General features: G+C 44.6%; 1 protein-coding gene across 12 annotated transcripts in view; it reads right to left on the minus strand.

The window, feature by feature from the left end:
- Nucleotides 1-22,314, minus strand: part of Unc79 (unc-79 homolog, NALCN channel complex subunit) — a 247,750-nt gene that overhangs the window by 41,866 nt on the left and 183,570 nt on the right. For all 12 annotated transcript variants that reach the window (XM_057782622.1, XM_057782619.1, XM_057782613.1 and 9 more), the window contains 7 exons: nt 19,166-19,306; nt 15,137-15,175; nt 9,291-9,403; nt 9,121-9,206; nt 8,415-8,588; nt 5,759-5,827; nt 2,904-3,014 (listed from right to left, as the gene is read on the minus strand). In XM_057782622.1, coding sequence (XP_057638605.1) covers nt 2,904-3,014; nt 5,759-5,827; nt 8,415-8,588; nt 9,121-9,206; nt 9,291-9,403; nt 15,137-15,175; nt 19,166-19,306 — 733 coding nt within the window. The remainder of the gene's footprint in view (nt 1-2,903; nt 3,015-5,758; nt 5,828-8,414; nt 8,589-9,120; nt 9,207-9,290; nt 9,404-15,136; nt 15,176-19,165; nt 19,307-22,314) is intronic.

Below are 22,314 nucleotides of genomic sequence, written 5' to 3' on the forward strand. Positions count from 1 at the left end.
TTATAAGCAATAATGATCAGAAAGATAAGTTATGTGTGTTTTGGCAAACTTCTATAAATGATCAAAGACCTAAACTGAGAGTGTGTATAAATGGCATTTTTATTACTGGTCTGCTGAACACAGGTGCTGATGTAAGTATCATTACCCCAGAATCTTGGCATCCGTATTGGCCTCTTCAGAATGTAAATGTTCAGTTCCTGGGAATTGGAACCCTATCTCGAGTAAGGCAGAGCACGAATGGGTTGAATGTATAGGGCCAGAGGGACAAATAGGAAAATTAAGGCCATATGTAGCCAATATTGCAATGAATTTATGGGGTTGTGACCTATTACAACAATGGAATATCCAAATTAACATTCCTGCTACTTCTAGAGCCTATATTTCTGAGAATAATATTAAAAGATATTACAAACGGAGAAAACCGGCCATTGCGGCTGTACAAGAACAAGCAATTGATGTCCCTTCAGAGATACCAACAGCCTTGCCTCTAAAATGGTTGACTGAGAAACCAATATGGACAAAGCAATGGCCTTTAGCTGAGGAAAAGTTACAGGCTTTAGAACAGCTGGTACAAGAACAATTAGATGCTGGACATATAGAAGAATCTACCAGCCCTTGGAATTCTCCTGTATTTGTGGTTAAGAAAAAAATCAGGTAAATGGAGAATGGTGACAGATCTCAGGGCCATCAACAAGGTTATTCAACCTATGGGCCCTCTGAAATCTGGAATTCCTTTGCCCTCTTTATTACCAAAAAGATGGTCTCTCATAGTTATTGATTTAAAGGATTGTTTTTTTCACTATATCTTTACAAAAAGAAGATAGAGAAAAATTTGCCTTCACAGTGCCTACTTGTAACAATTCTCAACCTTCGAGGAGGTACCACTGGGCCGTCCTCCCCCAGGGTATTTAAATAGCCCCACCCTGTGCCAATATTTTGTGAATCAACCATTGCAAATAATACGCAAGAAATTTCCCAAATCGATAGTATATCATTACATGGACGACATTTTGTTATCCGATTCAAACATGGATACCTTGAACAGACTGTTTGAAGAAATAAAGATACTTTTACCTAAATGGGGATTGGAAATTGCTCCTGAAAAGTTTCATAAGGGAGATTCTGTTAATTATTTGGGTTATAAAATAGGTTTGTAAAAAATTAAGACACAAAAGGCACAAATTAGGAGAGATCGCCTATGGACTCTTAATGACTTTCAAAGACTGTTAGGAGACATTTCCAGTCTACGACCAGCTATTGGGAAAACACCTGATCTAATAATTCATTTGAACAAAACCTTGGATGGTGACAAAGATTTAAACAGTCCCAGAGAATTAACAGTTGAAGCAGAAAAGGAACTGACAATGATTGAGGAAAAATTACAACAGGCACATGTGGACAGGGTAAATCCAGAGCTCAATTGTATTCTCGTCATACTACCATCAAGAAGATGGGCATCGAAGAGGATCCTTATGGAGTTTGATAGCCATTTGGGCAAGAAACTGCTCTTGCCTAGACTGTTTCATAAACTGGACACAAAGAACCCACAGAGAGAGAACTGTTGAACTTGCCTAAAGGTGAGATGATCTTTCAGGGTTCCTGATTCATGAAAGAGTCTGCGAGACATTCTGCAGGACACAGCAGATAGTGACTGAACTGCCTTTGAAATTTCCTGCTTCATGGAAATGTCTGCTGGAAACTATGGGCCTGTAGGCCGAAGATGGATGCCCCAACGGTACAGAGAAACTTTGGGTGATTGTCCAGGCAGCGAGATGTCTCTGTCGTTTCTAGAGTTTAGAAGTTGCTTATTTCTTGTTTGCTTAGGTAACATTGTATCTTTCTGGAGTCTTTGATGGAGTTGAAGAATGGTTAGTTATAGTTTTCCTTTGTTATAGTAAAAGATAAAGTAGATAATTTTGCTATGTTAAAGTTAAAGCCTTCCTTTTTTTATTTAAACAGAAAAAGGGGAAATGATGGAGGAAGGTCATTGGCTAATAAAGAAAACTGCTTGGCCCTCATAGGTTAGAACATAGGTGGGTGGAGTAAACAGAACAGAATGCTGGGAGGAAGAGGAAATGAGCTCAGGGGCAGGGCAGCTCCTCTCAGAGACAGACACCATGCTCCCCTCTCCCAGGCAGATGCGATGAAGCTCTGACCCAGGATGGACGTAGGCTAGAATCTTCCCAGTAAGCGCACCTTGGGGTGCTACACACATTATTAGAATTGGGCTAGTCCAGGTGCGACAGTTAGCCGAGAAGAGGCTAGATAAGATGGGCCAAGCAGTGTTTAAAAGAATACAGTTTGTGTGTTGTTATTTCGGGGCATAAGCTGGCCAGGCAACCAGGAGCTGGGCGGCAGGAACACAGCCCGCAGCTCCCTACAACACTGCCGGCTCTGATAAGGTGGCCATGTCCACTGGATAGGACACACTTTTCCATTTTCTCAGACTTGGAGGGAGAGAGGTGCTAAAGTCAACCCAGCGAGGAGCCATGATTAAGATTCTCCTCTCAGAGGCCGAGAACCCAGATCTGGGGACATAAACATGGGGGCATTAAGGAGTACTCTAGAGGCTTGTACAAGTAGCGAGCTATTTTTTTCTCCTTTGGTTATAAAAAAGACACACATTGGCAGTCTGCCCACTCACGATGCTATAACAAACTTGAAAACGTCTTTATGAGGTCACTTAGACCATTAACTTGTTCAAAATGCTTCTTGTTTTCTAAACCATGTGGCCTCAGTCTCCAAATCTGCACCTTTCAGAACCGGTTAATGCCTGATGCAAGTGTAAAGTGTCCAACAGGCCTCGGTATAACCACTCGTCCATCTTAACCACAATAAGGCAGTGACGACATCAGATTTGATGCTGCTGCCTCCAGCTTCATGGGAACCACAGGGAGGCTTACCTTGGTGAACGCTCGATAGCACAAGCCACACAGCTCCACCAGGTAGGCCAGAGTGAAGACTGCATTCTGAATGACGAAGCTGAGTAACTTGGAAAATGGTTCCAACAAACTCTGAAATGAGATTAGAGCCAAGTAAAGCTGCTTATACCTTCACTTTAAAAAAAAAGTACCAGTCTTATACTTTAACCACTAGAGCTGTTTTTTAGAAATTTGACACAACCTGCTGTTAATAACCACTCTGTTGGTCTAAGAAACCAACCCACGAATCAAAAAGAATGAGTTAGTCACTTTATTGCTCAGAAAAATCAAACACCTCATTTTCCCACGTGGGGCCTTTTACAAATCGTCTCTATTAAAGTCCTGTTCTCCTGCAAGGCTAAGCAATCCCACCTCTGCAAGGCTGTGTTGAGATCTCCCAATGTGGTCTGCTGGACCCTCAGGTGTCTGTGGCTCCTCACTTTGGCACCCACCAGTTACACTCTGAGAAGAGCTCTGTCTCAGGTGGTTCCTCACATTGGCACCCACCAGTTACACTCTGAGAAGAGCTCTGTCTCAGGTGGCTCCTCACATTGGCACCCACCAGTTACACTCTGAGAAGAGCTCTGTGCACAGCACCAAGTACCTAGAGCTCAAACATGGCTCCTGCTGCCCAGCTTCCTGCACGTATTCATCAAAGAGACGCTGTCGGTTTGTTTCCCATCTGAACCCCACCATCAGAGCTCAGTTTTAGTCACCCAGAAGTGCTTAGAGAGCACGCCACCTCGTGAACGCCTGCATGACATTTTCACTTGAACGCTCTTCCTTAGAACAGATGTCCAGAAAAGGACTGGCTCAATAAGAGGATACCAACATTTTAAAATATTTACTTTTTGTGCGTTCACATGTGACGGTGTGTTTATGCCATAGTACACATGTGGAGGTTGGAGGACAATCTCGGTTTTCGGGTGAGGGGAATCTCACCTTCCACCTTGTCTTATGCAATGTTTCTTTTGCTGTTTGTCACTGTGCTGCATCCGGTTTTTTTTTGTGGGTTCTGGGAATGAAGACTGCTTGTGTGCCAAGTGCCTTTACCCTCTGAGTATCTCTGCAGACCCAGTAATAAACTCACTTTTAAAGAGTTATTTTATTTTTACTTTTGTGTGTGCCTGTGAGTGTGTGTATCTATGTGTGTTTGCATGTGTGTATGTTTGTGTGTATATGTGGGTATACGTGTGTGTCTGTGTGTGAGTATATGTGTCTCTGTGTATATATATATGTGTGTATGTGTCTGTATGTGTGGATGTGTTTGTATGTCAGTGTGTATTTGTATGTCTGTGTGTATCTGTGAGTGTATGTGTGGTTTCTGTGTGTTTGTATGTGTATGTGTTTGTATGTCTGTGTGTGTCTGTATGTGTGTGTATGTGTTTGTATGTCTGTGTGTGTGTGTGTGTGTATGCCATGAGTGTTCAGGAGCCTGAGGAAGCCAGAAGAGAGTGTCATATACCTGGGAGCAGGAGTTACAAGGGAGTGTGAGCTTCCTGGAACCAAACTTAGAATCTGTAAGGACAACATTATTGAGCCTTCTCTTCAGACCATATAGAAAACTTTTGGGGATTCCTTTTGTATCTGCATAAAGATCAGTTATTGTTTGTTCTTTGTTCCCCTGAAGATGGGTGTATATTCCATTACTGGTACTCCTCTTCAGAAACCTATGTGGTTCATTTTATACAGAAAACCTTAGGGAAACTTTGAGATGGTGTGCACAGATAGAAAGCTAGATCCCAGCCTATGTGGAAACACTCACACCTAAACAGCAGCTGACAGGCAGCACTGTGCAGCAGAAAAACCGAGGAACTTGTTCTCTAAGGACCTATGCTCAAGTTTCAGGTCATTCACAAGCTAGCCATGACCTTGACCAGACACGTTGCTTCGGAATCTATGCCTTTATCTGTACAGGCACAGCTGGTTCATCTTTTTTTTGCAGCTGGCTAGCATGAACTGTGACTCTGAAAGTGTAAAGAGAAAGAGCTATCAGAAATGCGCACTGCTGGCGGATGAGCTGGCAATTATGCACTGCCATAATATAAGCTCCTGTATGCTGCACAGAAGGCGGCCAAGATGTGTGAGCAGGAAATGAGACACAGCCCTGAGCATCCCACGTGGCTTATGGTCTTACTGGGGAGCCTGTAGGTGTTAATACTGAAAGCTTGTTCAAGGAAGCGCTTCCTGCCGATAATGGAGCTTGTAGGAGTCTTAAATGGGACCTCGAAGGATGAAATGTTAGTTCCCCACACTGACAAGGGTTTAAAGTATGTCAGGCAAAGGAAACAGCCTGGGCAAAGGTGAGAGTCTGAAACTAAATGGGATTATATGTGCAAAGCACGAGGTACAATACAGAAGCATTCAGCACACAGTGTCCACTATCTTCATGAAGATAGTGATGTTGACTTCGCGATGCAGGGGGAATGGGACAAGTAGCAGAGATTACACTGGAAAGGCGCACTGGTGAGAAGGGACGGAACTGTATGCTCCATCAAGGAATTTAGATGTTGTTATCCTGGAAGAAACTGGAAGTCATCAAAGTCATCATTTTAACTAAAGAACAAACACAACCCTCCTCAGAAGGCTCAGGTCAGCGGGAGGATAATCTGGATGGAGTGATAGGCTTGGCCAGACCAGGAGAATGGTTACAAATGGTAGCACTGCAGTATGTTCGATGCTGACCCAGAATGATGGTAATGGGGGGGGGGGGGGTGTTCCAGATGCAGCAGCCATGTCTTCAGTATTGCTATTTTCCTCTTCCTGTCTTTCAGTTAGTAGATAATCAAATAACCAAACAGGCAAGCTTTTCTGAATCACTTTTTAAAACTACGTACCCTCGTGGCATTGGTAGAAGGTATCTTCAAGAGGCAGATCATGATTCTCAGACTGGAATCCAAAGAACACTGTAAACAGATATAAGAAGGCGAGAGTCAGATCCTCCTCCATGTTTCCTTTGCTTCGAATATTCCCTGCATCTATTTTGCAAAAAGAAGGATGTGGGATGTGGCACTGTCAGCGAAGGGCTTGACACACTGGCGTAAAGTCTCAGTTTTTGCTCCCAGAACCCAAGTGAAAGAACGAGCTGAGCGTGGTGGCTGGTGCTTATAATTTCAGTGCTAGAGAGTCAAAGCAGGGGATCCCTGGGGCTCGTTGCTCAGCCAGCCTGGCCAACTCAGTGAACCTGTCACCAAAACACGGTAGACTGTGCCTGAGGAGTGACACCCAATGCTGACCTCTGGCCTCCACATGCACACATACTCACAGAGATTCACACACACACACCCATGCACACATGCAAACACAAATCTTACTGTAACTATCTCTATATTGTTTCCTATGTATATCAAAAACAATCATTTTCAGATTTTAAATCTTTAATGAAGCAATTACGCAATGTTAAAATAATTACTAGATAAATTAAATAAACATAGCTCTGAAACTATTTCCCAAAGATATAATGCCAGAATTAAATGATAAAGTTGATAAAGAACTGGATGGATGGATTGATGGGTGGATGGATGGATGATGGATGGGCAGATAGGTAGATGGACAAGAGGCTAGAGAGATGGACACATAGACACAAAGGTTAAGAAGGCAGATGTTAAATGTATATCAGTCTAAAGAGGTATACTAAGGAAAAGTTATCTTGGGGGGAAAAAACCTAATAGAAATCACTAGTCCAAATAACCAGTTTCATCACCCTTCCTCTCGGATTTGTTTATTTTAATTTTTCACGAGGCTAGGGATTAAATTTGGCCTTGTGTATAGTAAGAAGGTGTTGTACCACTGAGCTAGGCCTCCCCAGTTCTGTAGGTGGGAATTCACTGTCCCTTTGTCCTGAAAAGACATAAGCCAGAACCTGGAGACAAGCAGCAAAATTTCTCTCTAACATCCATACGGGAGAAAAAACACACTTTTAAGAGTCTAGATCAAAACAGTCTTTGAAAGTCCCTGAGTTTTCAGGGTCGGGAGGAAACTGGCAGAGCACGGATAACAAGCTGTCGTTTACTATTGTGAGCACATCACTAAAGCCACAGCAGCTTTTACAGCGGCCAATAGTCCCCTTCAACAAAGGATAAACCAAGCCAGAGCATCTCCTAGAGGATCCCTGGACCTGCAGCATGTCTGTCACCTGACCTCACACCCCCAGTCACAGCCCTCTGTCACTAGCAGGGACAGTAGTGCACACTGAAGTCTGAGACCTCCTTCAGTGACACTTCCCAAAGACAAACGGCAAGATTGTCACTGGGGACATTTCCTAAGAGATTAAAGACAAAACAGAATCAGTTTTCAGATCTGACGGAGTAGAGAACTTCCTTACACAAACCCTGGCAGGATTTCCTAAGAAGCTTCTAAAAGAGCTCAGCCTGTTTAATATGCCAATGCCCTTCAGAATTGACATGACATTTACTTTAAACCAGGAGCTGAAAACCAGCTGCTGATCAGGCCAAACCCTGGTGACTTAAAAACCAGGAAATGTCATCTTAGGGGAAAAAAAGCAGGAGAGGAGGAGGGGGAGGTCCACATGCTGAGCAGGAGTGGACCGCAGACCGCAGCCCTAGGCAGCAGGGGCGCATTAACACTGTCAAGGGCCTCCGCTCTCCTCATTAGCCTATCTGGCACCACTCTACTCATTAACCTTTCGGCAGGTCCCCTGCGGGCACCACTGATTGGCACACATTAGACATGGCCGTTGTTTACAGCGGCAGCACTCCCTGCTGGTCAGCAATTTCACTAGCGCATGGGAGCCCATGCTCCCGAATGTGTGTGGTTCATCAGCAAAGGTTGGTCCTGAACGATAGTCGGTCTAAGGAGGACAGGTTAAAATATGTGTACGTGTGTGTGTGTGTGTGTGTTCCCAATCCTAGTGTTGATCCAAACTCTGGAAACTGTCCCACAGAATATCATTGTGGCCTTCCTTGAACATTACTTGAACACTATCCAAAAACACCACTTTAAATAATTCTCTAAAACTAACACTTTACCTATGTCTGGACTGCTTTTAGACTAAACTATTAATTTTCTTGCCTATTTGATATCCACTCGAGGAAAATAAGACAATCTAAGAGCTGGAGCTCAGAGGAAGAATGTTACCTAGCATGCACAGGATGCTGAGTTCTAGCCCCCTTGCTGAAAACAAAAACAAAAACAAATTAAGAAAGAAAGAGAGAGAGAGAGGAAGACAGAAAGAAAGAAAGACACATAAGAGAACAAACCATAGTCTATTGGCACCCTTTTATCCAACTGAAAACCATGTGGTCATGGGCAGTTTCATTCTCAGTGGATAAAATATCCACTCCATGCTGCTGACAACCTGTAAGGTTGCAGACTGAGTGGCTCTCCACTCGCCTGAATAACTCTCTCCACTCTGGCTGACAGATTTCCACAGACTTTTGGGATCTATTGGATCACTTGACCATGCTACATGTGCTGGTCTCTGTAAGCAGATGGGCAGAAAGCAACGGAAGCTAAACACGTGGCTGAGCTCACCTTCAGAGGCAAAACACAAGGCAGCTTGGCAAAAAATGTCTGAAACTGGTTGCTGATTGTGGTCCAGAGGCTACTAGGAGAATCCATAGGCAGAGCTTCCATGAACGTGGCAATGTTTTCCAAACAGCGGATCATAGCACCCCCTGCTGGTAAATTCTTTTTGTTATTTAGACCCTAAAAACACAAAAGCATAGGCAATCAACTGCTGAAAGCAGAGGAGGAGTTCATAAAGCTATCCAGTGACGGCTTCTTTAGAAATCTTACAGTCACACTATAAACATGCTGGACAGCCTGCTACAGAGGCTGACCGTTCCAACAGGCAGGAGGAACACAGAAGGAAAACCAGCTATGTTTAGAAAAACCTTCGGGCGAAATTGGTGATCTTTAAGTCCAAGAGGTATAATCGGACCATGAAATAAGAACATGTAAAGCTACAAAACTTGAGTGTAGATGCTCAGAAGACATGAACGATGCCTGCTGGGAAGAATCCTCCAGAGTAAAGACTGGAGCTACTGACAATAGCAGCAGCTGCGTTCTTCCTAGCTGCCGTGGGGCATGGTGAAGTCCTGGGGACTTCTCGGCGTTGTTCATAAAGACTTGGAGCCAACCCCAAGGTACAGCATAGCACCATGAAGTGGTTCATGGAGGACATAGGTGTGGTACATGACACTGGCTGAGGCCTAGGGTGCTCTTCACGCAAACCTACCTCCAAGAGTTGACTGAGGGCAGCAATTGAGCTCAGCTCATTGAAGTCCATGAGCGATGTGGCTAAGGTCCGTAAAAAAGTTCCATCTATAAAGCAAATAGTTAGAATGAGCAGCATTTTCGGGGACTGGCCGGGCTTGCAGTGTCTGGGTTCTCTGGGGAGTGAGTTACCTTTGATGGCACTCTGGAATAGCTGAGGGAAGATGCCATTGGGTGCCAGCTGATGGAAGATACAGCGAAGGAACTGCTTGGCCACACCTGCTGCATTGCCAGGAACCATCATGCTGCATTCAAACACAGAAGAGAAACACGAGCTGTGGGCCAACGAGCATGTGCGTGCTGTGACCTAGAGTTTAGGCTTTGAACGCCATGATTTTATGTAATATCTTGCCATTTCCCTCAGTGAGATGAAATTATCCATAGTCAAACCTAATAGCTTCATGGCAACTTTTTAGACAGATCCAGGAAGTGCCAAAGTGACAGCAGAATTATTCCGGGCTTCCTAAATATAGCTGAGTATTCCAAAGCCAGTGACCTGAGAAGGCCACATGTCCAGAAGGGGATGGACGTCATCAGCGAGGACGTACTAAGGAAGGGTAATTGGTCAAGAGAGAGCTGCCCTGAGGGGAACACAGTAAGGGCTTCTTCACTTCTCTTGGGAGACCTTGGATGTTTGCTTCGAGTATCTGAGCTGTTACTTGTAAAGACTCGCTTAGGCAGGGCCTCCCTTCACCTGCCATACACTCCCAAGAAACAAAAGGGAGTCAGGAGTTATATGTGTCACTGCCTTGTAGACAAGACACTAGGAGCGGATAGTTTCTGAGGTGTTTGGGGTGGGGAGTAGGTTGCCAGAAGGAAGAAATCAAAGATCCCAACTGGATGGAAAGAAAGTTGTCCCAAAGTATCTGCTACAGCCTCGGGATGCCAAATCCACCCCGACATCTCGGTTCACAGGTTTATACCAAAAATGGCCTTCCAGGGAAACAAAACCCTGAAAAAAACCGGAACCAGGAAACCTTTCGTTGTTTCATGAGGCTCCATAGCCCTAAAACTGACACCAGATAAAGCAATTATCTAAGTAAATAAATAAAAACAAAGAGGGAACAGAAAGAGAGAACACAGACCAGGATTCCTCTGATCACTGAACCCAAATGTAGATTACAAGGACAAGACATCATGGCCAGGTAGGGTTTATCCCTAAATATCAGAAAAATGTCACAATCAATGCAGTGGCTGGGGAGAAAGAAGGAAGAGGACCAGAGTTCAGATCTTCTACATGGGCACAGTGCCACCTATAACTCCAGCCTCAGAAGATGGAAATGGGGGATCCCCCAAGTGAGCAAGCTTTCTATCCAGACTGGTTGCACCAGCAAGCTCTGGGGGCTTGATGGAGAGACCCTGACTCAAAGTATAAAGTGGAAGAATGATCAAGGAAGATTCCTGACATCAACGCTGGGCCTCCAAAAGCCAGTGCATACACAGTTGCACACATGTTTCTCCACACATATACACACATACCATACACATAAAAAAGAAGAGGAAAAACCAACATAATTCAATACATTCAAGGAAAAAACAATTTTAAAATAATTCAACATATTGGAAATAGAAGGAAACATCCTTAATTTTTTAAAAAAAAAAAAAAAAAGTATGTGTCTGTGAAAAAGCTACGGCTGACTATAAACAAATGGGAAGTTAAGGCAGGAATAAGCTAGAATGGCCACTGCCTTGTCTCTGATCGAGCTGGCAGTTCCACCTGCTATGGGAAAGTAGCAAAGAGACAAAAATAACAGCGAGGAAATAGTAAAAGTCATTGTTTGCAGGTGATATGATGTTTGCCAAACAAAACAAAGCCCTAAGGTGTCTAGGAAGGAACTTCTAAAATGCGTGAGTGAGTTCAGCTAGGATACAACTGTAATTCAGAAAAACCAATTTACCCACCAGGAAATTTTTGAAAATTATTTTCTTCAAAGTCCAATTTACATTGAAATTAAAAATATAAAATTCTTAGGGATAAATTTACACAGCATAGCCAAAGACTTACAAGAGCACTGCTCAACATTGCTTAGGGGCTGGGTTGACGACTCGGTCAGGACAGCACTTGCCTTACAAGGCCAAGGACCTGAGCCTAAAGCCCAGAATCCTCGACACAGGGAAAGGTGCGGTAGTGTGTACATGGAATCCCAGCATTGGGGAGGTGAAAACTGGCTCCCGGGGGCTCGCAAACCAGGCAGTCTAGCCTGACTGGTGAGCTCTAGACCAATAAGAGACCTTGTCTCAAAGGAGCTTGATGGCATTTGTAAGGATAACACCTAAGGATGCTTCCAGTCTCCACACGTGTGCATACACACCTACACATATATTTCAAAAACATAGCTAAGAGAAATTTAAAATGTAATGAAATGGAGATATATACATGATCATTAGTTGGACAATCCAGCATTTTTTCTATGAGTAATTCCCAAATTGATGTACACTTTCAGTAAACATTTTTCTAAACAAGGCGAAGCTTGGGGATGGTGTGGGCATGGTGTGGGTGTGGCATGGGCTTGGTGTGGGTATGGTGTAGGCACAGCGTGGATGTGATATAGGTATGGTGTAGGTGTTGTGTGGGCATGGTGTGGTACTGAAACCTGACATCTCAGCACTGGGGAGACAGAGGAAGGAGAATCACCATGAGTTTGAGGCCAGCCATCAAGACACTGTCCTGAAAAGCCAAAGAAAAGAAATAAAGGAAGGAAGGAAGGAAGGAAGGAAGGAAGGAAGGAAGGAAGGAAGGAAGGAAGGAAGGAAGAAAAGAAAAGGAGGAACTAATTTCGAAATTAAAAAGACTAGATATCTAAACAAATCTAAAAAGAAAAGACACTAAGGAAGAGGACCCCTGATACCTGATGCCAGGACTCACCACTGTAATCTTGACTGTGTGGCATGAAATCATTGGTTCTCAACCTTGGGTTTTGACCCCTTTGAGAATCAAATATCAGTTATCCTGCATACCAGATATTTACATTGTAATTCACAACTGCAGCAAAAACACTTCAGAAGTAGTAATAAAATAATGTTATGATTGGGAGGTCACCACAGCATGAAGCCACAGCATTAGGAAGGTTGAGAACTACTGAGCTAGACTGAGGTTCAGTATAAAGACTATAGGAACCAGGTGGGAAGCCCAGATACCAGCTACCACATTGGTACCTGGAGTTTCTCACAGTGGGCTAATGAAGAAAGGAGTTTTTAAAACAAGAAGGTGCCGACATAGCTGGATATTGGACGTGAATAAAAAGAATGTCCCTACTGCAACCCAACACCGTATATAAAAATTAATTTTGATGGAACACATGAAGTGCTAAATATAAATGCTAAGGTCTTGAAGTGTTTGGTAGAAAAAGAGAACACACATGAGTTGGAAGTAGATTAACTTTCTTAGCTGACCACTAAAAATCCATAACTACACATACTTTGAAGCTTGGATAAGTTAGAGTTCCTCTAAATTAAAAACTTGTCAGCAAATTATATCATCAAGAGAACGCCTGAGGAAGCTCGGCATGGGTAAAGATATTCTTAGGACATATTTATACTGAGAAGCCCCGCAACTACAGAGTAGAGAGAAAACAGCATGTTAAAAAGATGGAAAAGATGATCTAAATAGACACTTCAGGAAAGAATATAAAAACAGCCAATGAACACTTGAAAAAATGTCAACAGGAAGATGCATATTAAAACTACAAAACAGCCACCACATAGCCACCCTATCTGCTACAATTAATGATATCAACAATGTCAGAATCTGGTAAGGATGTGGGACAGCCTGAAGTCTCACTGATGGTGGGAATATAAAATAATATAGTTATCTTACATAAGAGACATAGCATAACCCTCTCTTAATATTTATTTTTACTTAGGTGCCTATGTGTGAGTACACAAGTGTCCAGATTCCTTCAGAGGTCAGCAAAGGGCATTGGGCCCTCCAGAACTGGAGGTACAGGCCAGTTGTTATCTGATCAACATGGGCACTGAGAAACAAAAGCAGGTCCTCTGGAAGAGCAGCAAGCACTATTAACTGCTGAGCTATCTCTCCAGCCCCTAGCACGACCATTTTATAGACCATATTTATGTAAGAGAAATTCTGATTTCTTATTTTAAAAATTCAAACATGCATGACTCATGTGACCCAACAATTCCATTTCCAAAAGAAATAAAGTATTTACAAAGAACTTTGTATAAGAATGTTCATAACGGTGAAGAAATTGCACCAAGCCAGAAATAATCCAGATACCCTTGAATAGAAACCCAAATAAACCATGTGGCGCATGGTGCATGGCCAGCTTTGACAAACAGACCAAGATACAAGCAACAGCATGAATAAACCTCAGAGCGTGGCTACCTGCAGAAGGCAGGCACGAAAGAGCACAGGCAACACAACCGCACGCACGCAAAGCTCTACAGCGGGCAAACGTTAATGCATGGCTGAAGAAAGTCATGTCTCCTCCTATGAATGGAGGGCAGCTGGCATGGTGTGAGGTGGACCTTTCTGGGAATCATGGTTAAGTTCGGTGTCTTGACAGGGTCTCAGGTCTGTGGGCAAAGCCACCTGTCCAAACTCGGGGACTTAGGGTTTATGTATTTTCTTCTGTGAATTTTACAACAGAAAAGCCACGCTAAAGTACTAATGGTGTCTGTCAAGAGGAGTGTATTATACACTTGAACCCTGCTAAGACAGAGGGTCTTTAAGGTTTTAAGGCAAAGCACGCTGGCCCCCGCTTTGTACCCTGTGTATTCAGTAAAAGCTGAACTTCCCCACAGTGACCTCCATGGTGCCTCCTGGCCTGGGTGCCTCTATCTTTTTCGTTTCATTTTCAGCCACGTTCTCTGAAGCCACATTGGTCTGTTTCCAAACTCACCATCCTTGTTCCAGACTTAAAGCCCCTGTCCTTGCTATGCCCTCTGCCTGGGATATCCTCTCCATAAGCCACCGCACAGACTCCTCTCCCAACCTAGGCTTTGTTTAAATAGCCCTTCCTCCAAGAGATTGTCCTTGGTCATTATGCCTACACTGCCACTCCTGGGCCTCCTCTATCAAGTGGAATTAAATAATCTTCCTAACACATCATTGTAAGAGATATTCAATAACACTGCCAATTTCTTACTAGTTAACTTGCTATTTTTTGCTTATTCAACCTGAATGTAAGTTCCATGAAAACCAGGGTTTGACATTTAACCACTCTCGCCAGCACCGGGTACTAACTCTGTCTACAACAGTGCAGGACAGGGAGAAGAAAGTAGGGTGCCCTGAACTCACTAGCTGGCTAACCATGCTAGCCGGCTGGTGAGTGCTGGGTTCAATGACCTGCCTCGAAAGATAAAGTGGAGCGTGTTGAGGAAGATGCTTGATATTGACCCCTGACCTCCACCCTCTCTGCATATACGTGCACACACGCAAAGGAATTAACATGTAATGAGTCAAAATTATGTGAGTCTATTTTCTTCACAGAACTTAGCACAGTCACTACACATTTTCGTGAATATTCATCCGTGCTTGCCGCCTTGGTGAGAGGGAAAACCTAACAAGGCCAGGAATTATGCCAGTTGTTCCCTTTCAACATGCACAAAACAACAGCAACAGCCCACTTACCTGGACTGGAGAGATGGCTCATTGGCTAAGAGCCTTGGCTGCTCTTCCAGGGTACAATACCCAGCACCCACATGGTGGCTCATAACCATCTAAAATAGGATCTGATGTCCTCTTGTGGCATGCAGGTATATATGCAGAGTACTCATAAATAAAATATAAATAAATTTTAAAAAGCAAACCAATGAACTGGTACAAGTTGGGCTTAAAAGAGTGCTTGTCGACTGAAATGAGTCAATGTATAAATGCACAAATCTGATTAGAAACTAGCGGGGCTGCAGAGGAATAGCAGCTGTCTTCCTGGAGAGCACCCGCCCGCGGCCGGTGTCAGAACCGTGTGGACACGCACAGAGAACAAAGAGAAACGAGACCCACTTGACGTTCTTACCTTTCTGCTTGATTAGAAAAGGTAGTGCTGGATGCGAGCCTAGGAAATAAAGTAAACAGTCACACAGTATCTTAGCTTTCCGTGGTGAAACGCATCAGCACTAAGCTAGGCCTTTGGTCCAGGTTTGGGCGGTGAGAAGACAGCTACTGACAATCCCTTTGGTGGGCATCAGACGTCCACTCTCCCAAACCCGACTTCTGTGTCAGTCAGATTTCCATGGAAAGGTATACGGGTAAGAGTTTACTGTCACCCGCCCAGCCTAAAAAATGGCAGTTGTATCCCGCTGGACAGACACCAGAACCAGTCATCTAGCGACCCCTGCGTTCACTCAAATTCATTTCTCCGTTACTGACCTCTGAAACCCACACATTGCAAACCCTTCTAGCACAGCAGGAGAGACAGCAGAGGCGTCTCAGCTTGGTGCCGAGGGGGAGTGGTGGAAGAGAGATCTATCTTCTGGAGACACCATCACTGACCACATTTGGAAACTGTAGTGTGGCTCCTTAGCCATGGGCATGTGTCCTCTCAGGACAGAGAATGAAGCAAATTGGTGGATTCTAAAGGACACACTATAGTCTGTAAGATACTGAAGACACCAGGAGAATGATACGAACTTTCCATTTTAGTAGGACAGTTGAAGGGATCAAGAGTTTTGGAGAGAGACGGTGGCTCCAGAAACTGCCTTGTAATATTGTCCCCAGCTGCCTTGGCTATAGGCCCTTATGCTGAAGATTCTATGATGAGAAAGAAACATACATAAAATATGTATAAATGCACAAATCTGATTAGAAACTAGCGGGGCCACAGAGGAATCGCAGCTGTCTTCCTGGATTCCTCACTGAACAATAATCAAAGGTGTGGGAAACGAGGCCTTGAAGGATTCACCTGAAAGCTGGAGGGATGAAGCCTGAAAGGATCTGAGCAGACAGCTCTACAAGAGATAGGAAACGCTGACGGAGACATGGTAGGGCTGTGTGGAGCAGACTCCCAGGACATCCAGAGGTGTCTGTGGAGTTGTCCCTGGTAGTGCTGATAAAACCATGATGGCTCATCTGGTGTTCTTCACAGTGAAACTGGGCATGTGAAGAAGGCTGCAGCTGCGGAACCCACTTCCTTGGCAGCTTCCTGGTCAAGACTAGGCTACCAAGAGTCACGCCCATTTGCACTCGATGTTTTTCAGTCTCTCGCTAGTCTACCTAAAGGAGCTAGGTAGTCAAGTGTAAGGATAAAGATGTCTAAGTGTCTGTACGTGGGAGGGTGTAAACGTGTGTGCTACTGTTTCCTTCAAAGTTCCTGTTCCCACCCTAACCGTTGGTAGTATTGGGACCCCGATTATCTATACACAGCCTCCTCCTCTCTGTCCTCTGTGGCTCAGATCAGCTGTGCCAGGAGGGTAGCAGAGCCAAACCATGACTCCATCCGCTCTGTACCTACAGAGTGGTGAGAGTAGGAACTGAGGTCATGCCTCAATAAAAACCTTCAGCTCCACCGGTGGAAGAGATACAGGACACAGCACTTATTCTGTGTTACCAAGACTGAGTTAAAATGATGACTTGAACGAAGCTATCTCTTCCCATCTCTTCTAGTTCCCATATTCATCAAGTACTTTTTACAATGGCTTTGGAATTTTGGTTACACTTAACTTTATGCTATCCCTAACTATGTAACTCTAAAGAAACTCCAAAAATAATCAGGGAGGTCTGGGTGGGGAGATGGCTCCGTGGGTAAGAGCACTTGTGCATGCATGAGGACCTGAGTTCAAATCCCCAGCACTCAGGTAGAGAAATTGGGAGTGTTTGTATATGCCTGTAGCCCCCATGCTAGGAAGTGGAGACACTCAGAATCTGGGGGCTCACTGTCAGTCAGCCTAGCATAATCAGCTTCCGGTTCAAGGAGAGACCCTGGCTCAAGGGACTAAGAAGAGTGAGAAGCAAGACACTCAAAGTCCTCTTGCTTCTGTATATGCAAATAGGTATGCCCACACACTCACACACACAATACACATACCATACACACATATACCATACTACACTCACACAAAATACACATAACATATACACATATACTATACTACACTCACACATACCACATACATTCCATGCCATATCATACACATGACTTGGGGCGGGGAACAAAGAACAGGATTATGTATTTTTTTGTGGTGAAGTTTTCCAAGCTTCCCTGTTTAACTTGACCTCACAATTACTATTACTTCTGCATATGTGTGTGAGTGTACATGATGTATGTGTGTGTGCACATACATGTAGACACAGAGGCCAGAGGAGGTTTCAGCATCCTGTTCTACTATTCTCTGTCTTCTTTCCTGGAGACAGAGTCCCTTGCTAACCCTGGAGCTTGGCTGGCCAAGACCCCCAGTGGTCCTTCTCCCTCGGTCTCCAGCAGTGCAGGGGTTACAGGCACTCACCCGTGAATGCCTGCCTTCTTATGTGACGCTGGGAACTTGAACTCAGGCATGCATCTTGCACAGCAAGTATCTTACCCACTGAGCCATCTGCACAGCCCCTGTTCTTATTATTTTTAAAGTTAAGATTAGCTATGTTAAGGCTAGCTCTCAGTAGTTGTGGTGGCACATGCCCACAATCCTAGCACTTTGGAGGCAGCATTGCTGGTTGAGGAAATACAGAAGGAAACCCTGCGAGAGGCCAACCTATGCTATATAGTGGAATATATCAATGATAACAATATAACAACAAAATGATATCAATATAACAACAAAAACCTCACAAACCAAAAAGATTGTCTTTGCCTCCCTCAAACCCTGAGTGCTGTAGATTCTGCCTCCTTTAAACAATGGGAAGAGTTTCCACTTCGGGCTTCTCGAGGTTTAACCAAGCCCTGTCTTGTGTCTTGTATGGCCACCCAATGATTTCACACAAAACTGTCCTTTTCAACATTCAAGTCACAGCCAGGCATGATGGCACATATCTCTAATCCCAGTAACTCAGGAGGCTGAGACTGGAAGACCACAAGGTCAAAGCCACCTGAGGTTACACAGCAAGTTCACGGTCAACCTGGGCTGCGTAAAAAAACAAAAGAAAACAAACAAACAAAAAAAACAAAAGAAAACAAACAAAAAGCTCCACAAATCACCTGAACACAGGTCTAAGCCTTGTTTTTTTATTTTTTGATCTTTAATTTTATTTTATGTATATGGTGTTATTCCTGCATATCCATCTGTTGACTGTGTGTGCAGCCCCGTCAGAGGCCAGAAAAGGCCATCAGATCCCCTGGGGCTGGTGTTAATAGACAGTTGTGGGCTGCCATGTGGGTGCTGGGAATTGAACCTGGGTTTTCTGGAATAGCAGGAAGTGCTCTTTACTGCGGAGCCATCTCTCCAGCCCCCGGAGCTAGGTCTTAATGGTGGTAGTTCAAGGCACCTAGCAGTGTTGGCAGAGATCATAACTTAGCAAGCTTACACAGAACTTAACACAGTATCTGTGAGCTGCATTGTTATTACTGAGCTGGAATTTAGTCATGAGCACATAACACATTCTAATGTCTATACATAAAGGGAATTCCCTTCATAATAACACTCAGACTGAAGTCCTGTACACAAAACATGTGCTCACGCCCTTTATCTGACAGATCTGTTAAGATGCTGAGTGACACGCATTGATGCCCTGAACTCAACAGTTAACTGAGGTCCCCTTGCGATCACAAAAGAAGCGTCAGGTCACCACAAAACAGGTCACGAGAGAGAACAGGTGCTAACACAAAGCCTTCTACGGACTGACCGTCCGGACACTATCACACATTAGCTCATACAGCAGTAGGAGCAACTGTCAGAACCTTTCGCGCAGCCTCCTCTAGCTTCTCTCTGACCTTGACTCGTGACTGGGTACAGCTGAGAAATGAAATCAAAAGATGCTTCTGTCCATTTTTAAGAAACTAGTCTATAATCGATCCCTTAGGCACCAAGCATCTCCAAGGTGACCGGATGTTCCGATTTTAGGATGCAGTTTTAAGGGAGGCCCCTTCCTAGCAGATGAATCAGAACCTAACATTCACCTTCCCACAGACTGCATGATATCCAGCAACAGCGGGGCCGCCAAGTCTGGGCTCAGGTGGATGAATGTGGAGAGGACCACGATGGCTAGTCCCAGGGTTTCTTCATCGTACTCTTCAAGAATGGCCCCACAGTCATGGCATCTGCAGAGGATACAGACAGAAGACATGTTAGAAAGCTAACACACAAACACAGCCATTTGTCCGAAGTCTTGGGAAAGGTCCCAAAGGTGGTAACTGGGCCCACTCTAATGCAAGTGGAGAATCCAGTGCCATTGTCACCATAAAATATGGGAAGAGCTCGGCTGGCAGAGATCATGGACGTTCCTTTGCTGTTCCACAGACATCTGACCCTGAAGGGTCTCTGCTCCTTTAGAAAGGGCTTCGGGAAGATTAGCACCTTCCAGGACTTTAAGAAAGTGAAATTTTGTCTAAGAATAGTCAGTAGCTGGACTTTTGGATCAGTCTTTACTGTTTTACTTAAGTACAGATGAATGAGCATGTGAGCCATCTACTTGTTTTTCTTCACTTCCAGTGTTCAGTAGGTCTGACAGTCAGCTGTGCTGCTGTTTCCGCGCTGGTCTTGAGCTCCTAGAGGAAACACTGAGTGATGCCAGCACAGCCAGAGTTGTTCTCATCCGGAGTTCTTCCACATCCTGACGCTGTGGACCAGGAACCTCTGGAAGCCACTGGCAGGCATGTGCCTGTTTTTCCTGTCCTATAACCAATGCTGGGCATCAGGATCTGACCCTTCAATCTTCTGACACCCTGCTGTCAGTACCTCTGGGTTTCTGTCAGCCACACCTAACTTTAACCTAGTGTTCTGACTGCTACACACAATGACCTTCAGGGTCCTCTATTTAAAGATCTTGGGCTTTATCAGATGCTTGAAGGCAGCCATGATGCCACATAGGAGAAGGAAGCCACCTCACCAAGAAAGGAGGAGGGGATTGCAGTAACTAGATTTATTTTCCTTTGTTAAAGTGAAAAATGTTCAGACATAGCTAGAAGCTTTCAAAAGCTGTCCAGTGTGTGGGCAGGAGACGGAGGACTCAAGTGAACCCGGACACACCAGAAAGCCCGTGCCTCTTCCCCTGCTCCCTTACCCGGGCTTTGTGACTCTCTGGTCCTACTAAACTAACGCGGAAGAGCACTTCTAAGGAGCCCACAACTTTCTACACTTAGCCGTGTCCTAATATAGCCCAACCAAAGGCAGCTTTAGAAAGTGAACTTGAGAACTAAAAATAACTCAGGAACCAGAGCTACAATTACTGCGCCCTTTCACTGGAAAGACTCCTAAACAGAAGCCAAAGAAGAGCGACTTAGAAGTTGATTTGACATTTACGACTCCCATTTGGAATCCCGGAGACAGAGACAGAGACAGAGCCACAAAAACAGCCAAAGGGCTAGGACGTGGCTCAGTTGGTAAAGTGTTCACCACGGAAGCATGAAGACCTGAGGTTGAGTCCCAGTACCCAAGTAACAAAGCTGGGTCCAGTGACAAGCGCTTGCTAACCCAGCATGAGGGGGGCAGGGACGGCAGGATCTCTGGGGCTGACCTGCCAGCTGCCTACCCTCCTAAATGAACCAGAGGCCAACGAGAGATTTTGTTTCAAACAACACAGTGAATGGTTCCCAAGTGCAGCTGAGGCTGACCTCTGACCTCCACACACATGCTCACACAAATGCGTTTATACTAGAACACACAGGAAAACACACACACACCAGCAACCAGAAGCAACTAAGAAAAATGATAACTTGGGAGAAGGTTATGACACAAAACGGAGAAATTTATCAAGCTCTGGGGACATTCCAAGACAGTTTTACAAGCCAGGCACATTTGCTTCTCAAGTGTGGCCACTGCGCTGGCTAGTATCAACTTGATACAAGCTAGGGTTGTCTGGGTTGTCTGGGAAGAAGGGATCTTAACCGAGAAAGCACCTTTATAGGCTCAGTCACTGGGCAAGTCTGTGGGGGCATTTTCTTGACTGATGATCGACATGGGAAGGCCCAGCTCACTGCGGGCAGTGCCACCCCTGAGCAGGTGGTCTAGGGGTACAGAAAAAAGCAAGCTGAGACAGTGATGGGGGAATAAGCCAGAAAGCAGCACTCCTCCATGGCCTCTGCATCAGTTCCTGCCTCCAGGTTCCTGCCTTGACTTCCCTGGATGATGGACTATAAGTTGGAAGATACCTTTGCTTTTGGTCACAGTGTTTAATCACAGCAGAGAAACCATAAGACAGTCACCAGCTCACTTCCAACTGCACAATGAGACATCCCACGTGGATGTCTGCGCCATCCTTTCTACCTTGCCTGCCTTTATTAGATGTGAGCCACCTTTATTCAGGAGCCTGTCTAGTCCTGAGGGTCTGTTCAGGTTTGAAAATCTACAAGCCTTATTTAATTGTATCATACTCATTAAACAAATATTGGTGTGCCAGGGACGACATAGGGTGCTTAGGACACAGAATATAGAAGAAGTCCTTCTCATCCCAGGGAACTCACAGTCTATTTTAGAACATACCTGTACTGTGTAGACAAAGAAATAGCATACGCTGTGACAAGTGCAGAGTAGACATGGACCAGAGGCCCCGGAAACTAGAGAAGGGCGTGACTAATCCCGTTCCTCACAATCAGGGGCACTTTGCCTTCTGCTAGATCTTAAGTGTGCAAATAGATGTTCACTAGGAAGATCAAGTACCAAGAGAGAACACATCGGGAATGCTCTGGATTCAGAGGGGGCTGAGGGGAATGGCAGGGACAGTCACACACTAGGATGCCTTCGATTTAAACATGTGAACCTAGTCCTGTAAGAACTCAGAGCTATTGCAACTGACAGTCTGGGTGTGACGAACCACTTTGAGATATAGAGAATGGATTGTCCTTTCCGGACGGAAAAGAATAGTCAGGCGGTGGTGGCGCACGCCTTTAATCCCAGTACTCGGGAGGCAGAGGCAAGCGGATCTCTCTGAGTTTAAGGCCAGTCTGGTCTACAGAGTGCTAGACTAGTCAGGGTTATGCAGAGAAACCCCATCTAGAACCTCCTGCCCACCTGCCAAAAAAAAAAAAAAAAAAAAAAAATGGAGTCTCTTCTTTGTTCCCAGTGTAACAATTGGACATTTCTGGGCTGAAGATTTTATGGGTATTATATT

Source organism: Chionomys nivalis, chromosome 10, assembly GCF_950005125.1.
Source record: "Chionomys nivalis chromosome 10, mChiNiv1.1, whole genome shotgun sequence".
Classification (NCBI taxonomy): domain Eukaryota; kingdom Metazoa; phylum Chordata; class Mammalia; order Rodentia; family Cricetidae; genus Chionomys; species Chionomys nivalis.